This window comes from Leptodactylus fuscus, chromosome 6 (genome assembly GCF_031893055.1).
Source record: "Leptodactylus fuscus isolate aLepFus1 chromosome 6, aLepFus1.hap2, whole genome shotgun sequence".
NCBI classification, from domain to species: domain Eukaryota; kingdom Metazoa; phylum Chordata; class Amphibia; order Anura; family Leptodactylidae; genus Leptodactylus; species Leptodactylus fuscus.
This window is the reverse complement of record NC_134270.1, coordinates 156,500,574-156,508,333: the sequence shown is the minus strand read 5'-3', so window position 1 is coordinate 156,508,333 and position 7,760 is coordinate 156,500,574. Positions and strand designations below refer to the sequence as shown.

Below are 7,760 nucleotides of genomic sequence, written 5' to 3'. Positions count from 1 at the left end.
GATCGGTGTTATCACCGTCCCCGCTGTTACAGCGGGAGCCTAGCTGTCAGATACAGCCGTGCGATCTCCATCACGTACATGCACGTGGGAATGCAGGAACTAACCACATTCCCTGACGTGCATGTACGTGAAATAGCGCTAAGGGGTTAAGGGGATTAATAGTTTAAAAAAGTATAGAAATCATATTAATAAATATAAGCTATTATTAATTATTTACCATTTATGTACTTCAATATTGGCAGGTCATACTAAAAAATGGAAGTATGACCTGTACACCCCTCCTACATACATCCCACATACTCCCCTCCCACCTTTATTTAACATATATAGGTCATCACCATTTTGACCTCATTTCCAATAACCTTCTCTGGAGGATGCATATCATTGGTATCAAATGCATTGGTCATATCCCAGCCATTAACAAAGCCAACGTTGAGGTCCTTGAAGATAATTTCCATGATAATATAATGTATAGATGCATGGAAGTCACTGTAACTTTCGTTATTCTTATCCATGGCGCTGGTATTCTCAGTCTTAATAATGACTTTAGCTTCTGGACTTCTGAATAACAGACGCTCTATGGCGCGGCGTATATTATACAGTCTCCTGATGAAGTAATAGATGGGGTAGCATCTCAAATGTATTCCAATGTTCAGTACGATGGCAGTTCTGTTATCAGCCATTATTAAGTCGATTTTGTGAGCAACGGTGCGTACATCTTTCCTTGGATCATACGAGAAGCTATGAAAAGGTAAGGTGTGCCCCGACCAAATAAGTGTCATATTGTTGACTGTATTGAGACGAAACCAATAACCTTGTTGGTTAAAGAAGGTTTCCAGCGCTGTATAAAAGCAGATACATAGTTGTTACTTTATCTACTTCCATGTTTACTATACACTGTATATACAGCATACACTATATATATATCATTCAGTTACTTGTACTTACTGTAAATGCTGAAAAAAAAACTTTCAATATCTAACATATCCATATAAAAAAAAAAAAAAAGAGGATTTCTCTCTTATTGGAGTTTGTTACTAACCTGAGTGGAATGGTAATTCCCACTTGTCCTTCATATATTTCAATATCAATAGCAGGTAAATAGAATAACCCTTTAAAGGGGTTATCCAGTGAAGAGTCCCCACTCTCACCCAAGACAATGATCATGAAAAACCTGCCCAATCGCTGTAATACAGCAGCTAGTATATGTACGGGGTACACTTAATGTATGGGGGCCTGTAAAGGGTGTAGTTGCTGTATGGTGGCCATTAAAGGGAGCAATTACTGAATGGGGCCACTAAAGGGCCCAGTATACTGAGGGGGCAGTAAAGGGGACTTTATACCATGCCATCTGACAAGGGTTTTACTCTTCCCAGACCATCTGAGAACTACAACCCCCAGTAGCACCAGGTCCTTAGGACCTGCTGAAGGTTACAGTTCTTGACAACCAATTACGCATTATGCTGCGGTGCCTGCTTTAATGGCTGAGGCAACAATCTCACCCATTAACCCCTCAGATGCCACAGTCCGTACAGTCTACGGCAGCTCTGAGTAAATATCAGGGAATATTTTCCACCTGCCGGAGTTTGCATATACTTTATAATGATGTGCATTAGGCGCATCCGCCCAGACCCATGCTGGCGTAGAATTAGATTTAGGTGACCCTAACCTATCCATGTGGATGGGTTGACAAGCTGGGTTCTGTTGCCAAACTCCTTTATGACATTTTAGAATTCAAGATGGTGATTTTTACTCTTTTGTTACAACCAGAACTCACTTTTGATTTTATTCTCCATGTAGTAGAAATACTGTCTTATAGTCGAGTCCCCAAACAAGTGAATAAACCTTTTCTTCAGACATTTGTTCAGGTCTACTAGACTTTCATATGTCAGCAGGCTGCATCCGTGTGGATACCATACATTCTTCATAGCATATCCACTGGGATAATTCAGCTTCATTCCAATTTTGCATTTTTCCTTAATGGGAGTATTGTCTGTAAAGATAAAATCACTGGTCAATAATCTGTGATCAGAATCAATTATCATGAAGATTAGAACGTGTTCACACATGCACTTGCAGGATTTTTCTCTCCGCTGATTTTAAGCAGATTCTGCAGAGACTCCAACACAGGTGTGAATCCAGCCTAAGTGGCTTAGTTGGGTCTATATGTGTTCTCATTAGGAAGAGGGGAATAAGTTGCTGACACCTCTGGCTCCCTTGAAGGCATAAAGATAGGGCCTGTTAAAATCTAACATGCTAGAATATTCTTTCCTCCAATATCTGCCACTGGGGGAAGTCATCACAGCTAGCTGCATAAAAAATAGTTGGAAGGGGCTTGAAATCCATGGGTTCACTTATATATATATATGGCCATTTTTAGAAACTTTTTGCATGTATTTTGGCTCCCAAATGTGTATACGTTGCTGGAGTTGTACTTACCCTGGCTGCAGCGTAATACATTAATAGGAGGAAAATCAGTTGGAATTTTAACTCTGATGTTGGATCTGGAAATCAACATAAAAGAAATTATAATTTTCAGAGGAATTTAGAGAAAAGGGCTCTTATGCCCCACATCCATTTTCTTATATGTATATATCTATTCATATCACCAAGTTTATCTTCACCTGCCCTATGGATTTATGGAAAAATATTAGTTATGCTTTAAACTATCTTAGTCTTCCAGGGATTTTAAGAACACTACTGAGGTCTGTGGTTGCACCTCAACATGAGTAAGGATTACTCCCATCTCCTGACTGCAGAACAACACCATGGTTGCCTTCTAGCTCGCTTGGCCCATCTAACCAGGGACTCTAGTTTGCTCTACCAGTGACTCATGGAGCACAACCTTCCTGATACTTCTACTTCTGCCTAACACAGGGAGGAAAAGACTCACTGTCTCCTCCCTTTCCATAACTGAAGGTTCCTAAGATGTGGGTTGTACCATCAGCTCAACTCTCAGATTAGTGATTTGTCTCCTGAAAGGTACTGTAACATCTCTGCCTGTTTATGTCTCTGCACCACCCTCCACTTTCATACTGCGGCACAGGAGGCGTGTTAAGTTTGATTCTTTGCTTAGAGTTTTTTGTTGCTCTGTGTAAATACTGTCCTATTTCTTCTCCTCTGTAATTGAATTTCCACCACACCCATCTCTTGCACCTTGTTTCCCTCTTTCCATCAAATAGTTAATCTTATTCTTGCCTTTGTTATTGACAGCCTGTCTGCCAATCAAGTCTGGGGCAGGTCCTGGGCTTCCTATATACAGAACATCAGCACACACAGGTTCAGTAGTTATTTTGACTGTCTTGTAACTTTGTCCTCACTAGCTTCCTACTTCTCTTTCTATTGTATTAATGACCTCTGACCTTTGGCATCCCTTGTGACTACTCTTTGAATTATGATTTTGTACTGCTTTGTCTCTCTGTCTTTGACCCTTGGCTTGCTTACTCCTCTTCTGTGTTGTCTTGTCCATGTTCTGTGTTTGCATTTATTCAGAGAAGGAGCTGTCGCCCAGTTGTCCCTGTCATTAGGACAGTTGTGGCAAGTAGGCAGGGACAGGGGCTGGGTTAAGTGTAGGGTTCACTGTCTCTGTCTTTCCTTCTTCCATTGTTCCAACAGCAGCACTAGGGAATTCCAGTACTAGCAATTCCCTAACAGGTACATTGCACAGGAATGACAATGATAACACCTATATGAGGCAATTCAACCAACATTTGACATGTATGCTTATAATTACTGTAGTTTATTACTCATCTTGATATATAACATGGTCTGGTTAATGCAAAAAAAATGTTTTCTTTTGTCTTCCCTATAATCTTTTTTATTTTTATCTCAATATAACCACATAATATTAAGGCTTGTGTTTTGCAGAATGAGTTGTATTTTTTAAGGTCAAATATATTATGGTACATATACTGTAAAGAAAAACATAATGTATTAATTTATTTGGGGGGTTGTAACAAGAAATGTAATAGTTTTGGGGGTTTAGGTTTTTTGGGGGCTTAGTTTATACAGTGTTCTCCACTGTATGACAATCCATTAGTATTGGTATTAGCATTAGCATTAGCTTTCTGTATAGGTATTCTCCAGGGGTCTATGAGTATTTACTTCCTCTCAACTTTTTAGGGGAAAAAGTCAGGAGTTCCAGGCTGGTTAAGATCCTGGGTCACATAATCAGAATCAGCACTTGGCCACTCATGTTCACAGGTAGCTTCTCCTATGAGGGCTGGCTTTATTAGTATAATGATCTAGTTTGCCTGCCTCCATGGTACAGGTGACTAACAGTGGAGAGGATAAAAGCCAGGTGCTGGTTCTGATCAACTGACCTAGTGTCAGATCCTGGCTGGAACTCCTGGGTTTGTTGCTTAAAAATCCCAGAAGTACCGTATATACTCGAGTAAAAGCCGAATTTTTCAGCAAAGTTTTTGTGCTGAAAAAGCCCCCCTCGGCTTTTTTTTTTTTTTTTTTTTTTTTGGGGGGGGGGGGGGCTATGACCAGCTGCAATAGTAATGTATAGAATCTCCCATAAAATAGTTTAAAAAAAAAAGCTTAAAAAAATATAAAAAGATAAAGTAAATAGAGGTTCTAAATCCCTCCTTTTCCTAGAATTCATATAAAAGTAGAAAATGACTGTGAAACACATACACATTAGGTATCCCTGTGTCTGAAAGTGCCCGGTCTACTGAATATAGAGTATCTGCAGTCCTCCTGTTCCGTCGGGAAGGGGTTAATAAGAGCTCTGCAGATACCCTGTATTCAATCAGGCTGAACTCCAAGTGGGGTGCACCCAAAAACTCCAACCATTTTAATTTTTGAAATTTTCCAGTAGCTGCTGCATCCCCCCCCCCCCCCACTCGGCTTATACTCAGGTCAATACGTTTTCCCAGTTTTTTGTGGTAAAATTAGTGGCCTCGGCTTATATTTGGGTCGGCTTATACTCAAGTATATACGGTAAGTGCTGAAAGTATTGAAGAATTATGTGTCATTGTTTGTGGGTGTCCTTTATGAATATTTTTGTACTACGTGGATGTAAGTTTATAAAGGCAAATTTTTGAATTTACTACAAACATTTTCTCAAAGTTTGGCCATAGCTATACAACCCTAAACCTGAGGGTCATGTTAATAAAAATTGCACAAGAAATGGTTCTATATAAATTGAACAATATTCTATGCGACCAAAAACAATATTCATTGGACTTCTAGGGTGTATCAAGGTGGCATGTCTAACCCTTATCAGCTGAACAAGAAACCAAGTTTCTGAAGTAATGCACTTACTTGTCAAGTAAGCTCTTCTCAACTGTAGTGAAAAATGTCTTGCCATATCTCCATGACATCTTTACTTCCAAGAGATCGTCACAACTAAAATTCGGAGGCTTAATACAATAATAATATTCTTCATCTCGTACATCTTTATATTTACATAGTTCTTGCTTTATATCCAGGTCGTATCCACACATGACCTCCTTTTGTACCTTTCCTTTTACAAACTTGCCCATATGGTCTAAATAGCCATGCCATCTATTTCTATATGTCCACAAGGCTGAGACTCCTTCACTTGGGTGTATTAGAAAGAGTTCAATGTTAACTTTACCTTCCCAGAATAATATGAAATGGACATGATAGGAACCATTATACAAATCCTCAATCCTTCCTGAAGACCCTGCTTCAAGCTCTGGTGTGTATATCCTTGCTCGTAAAAAGTCTCCTCCGTAGGTTTTCTTCTTCCCCCAATAATTGCACATATCCACCTGAACGGTTAGATGGTCGCCAACACAATAGCTGTCCTTTGGATTTTTTAAGTAGACCCTGCTATGTATTGCACTACTTGTATGTGATATATTAGTGACGTTTATCTTGGGAATCCTTTGATCAATCTCATTGATGATTTTATCTGCTATCATTTGGATATCGGACACTTGTCGGATCGTTGACAATTTTGTGGGAACTTCAGGCCTGAAATGCTGAAAAGTAGAGCATTTTAGATTTAGGTACAGTAGGTTATGTATCCACTACATTTAATAATAATAATAATAATAATAATAATAATACATTTTATTTATATAGCGCCAACATATTCCGCAGCACTGTACAATTTATAGGGTTCAGATACAGACATACATAACAAAGAACGTCATTTCACACAATGGGACTGAGGGCCCTGCTCAAAAGAGCTTACAATCTATGAGGTAGAGGGGGTGACACAAGAGGTAGCAGGGGCGGCATTGCTTATACAGTGTTCAGACAATTTTGTGCATTAGGACATGTGATAGGCTTGTCTGAAAAGATGCGTCTTTAGTTTGCGTTTGAAACTGTAGAAGTTGGGAGTTAATCTTATTGTCCGGGGTAGAGCATTCCAGAGAAGTGGTGCAGCTCGGGAGAAGTCTTGTATACGAGCGTGGGAGGTTCTGATAATAGAGGATGTAAGTGTTAGGTCATTGAGTGAGCGGAGAGCACGGGTTGGGCGGTAGACAGAGATGAGGGAAGAAATGTAGGGAGGTGCGGCATTATGGAGAGCCTTGTGGATGAGAGTAATAACTTTATATTTTATTCTATAATGAATAGGCAGCCAATGTAGTGACCGGCACAGACCAGAGGCATCGCTGTAGCGTCTAGCCTGATAGATGAGCCTGGCCGCTGCATTCAGAATAGATTGTAGAGGGGAGAGTTTAGTGAGGGGAAGACCGATTAGTAAGGAGTTACAGTAGTCAAGGCGAGAAAGAATCAGGCGAGACAATAAGTGTCTTTAGTGTATCTCTGGTAAGGAAAGGGCATATTCTGGAGATGTTTTTGAGGTGGAGGTGACATGAACGTGCGAGTGATTCAATATGAGGGGTGAAGGAAAGGTCTGCGTCAAATATGATCCCGAGGCAGCGGGCATGCTGCCTAGGAATTATAGTAAGGCCTGAAACTGTAATGGATATATCATTTATATCTAGGTCCAAAAACATTTTATTGAGTCATTGTAAAAATTTATTCGGCAAACATTTTTTATTTTTCTGTTCATGGAGTTATGTGGAGATTTATATTTTGTGGGACAAATTGTACTTCATAGTGGTTCCCTTTAATATTGTGTATAATGTACTCGAAAGCTGGAAAACAAATTCAGAGTGTGGAAAAATTATAATAAAATCTGCAATTGGATCTGACTGCTGATCCCAAGAACAGGAAGGGGGGGCTTTTTCCTCACTATGCATTTAACCTGACTGCAGCAAGGCAGAATGTAGGCATGTCTAGTGGAGGAGGACGTTTCCATTCACATTGATGCTTCAAAGTAAAGCAATCGCCTATATCTGACGCTATTATTCACTTCAATGGGAGCACGTGGGATAGCTGAGTGCTGTATTTTTCGCACACGGCCACATTCAGTCAGGTTGCGGTCAGGCTGTTTGCACAGCTGGGGAAAAGGATCTCTGTTCTCGCTAGTTTCTTTAGTCAGACACCCATCAATCAAGTATTTATCCTTTATTCTAGACAGAGGATACATACTTTCTTGGCATAACCCCTTTCTTTTTAATTGATAGTTATTCTAAGGGACAATTAGATGTCATCATTTGATCACTTATACAATATACTGCAATACTTTATTGTGCTGGCAGGACTTAATAGGAACATTACAGTAGCAGGCCTTCACAAGGCTTCCTGCTGCAACAGCAATTGAATGGCTCCTGTAATCTTGTTTCGGGGGTAGATGGGGTTAGCTTGGGGGTCCAAGGAAACCCGCTCTCACTAACTTAGGGGGCGTTCACACTACCGTCTGTGTCCGA

At 40.1% G+C, this 7,760-nt stretch overlaps 1 protein-coding gene across 1 annotated transcript; it reads right to left on the bottom strand.

Annotated features, from left to right (window-relative positions):
* Positions 1 to 317: 317 nt before the first annotated feature.
* Positions 318 to 7,480, bottom strand: LOC142210104 (NXPE family member 4-like). Its single transcript, XM_075279131.1, has 5 exons — positions 7,292 to 7,480; positions 5,272 to 5,957; positions 2,440 to 2,504; positions 1,778 to 1,993; positions 318 to 841 (listed from the first exon to the last, which is right to left on the bottom strand). The coding sequence occupies exons 1-5, from the start codon at positions 7,478 to 7,480 to the stop codon at positions 318 to 320; spliced, it is 1,680 nt and encodes a 559-aa protein (XP_075135232.1).
* Positions 7,481 to 7,760: the final 280 nt, after the last annotated feature.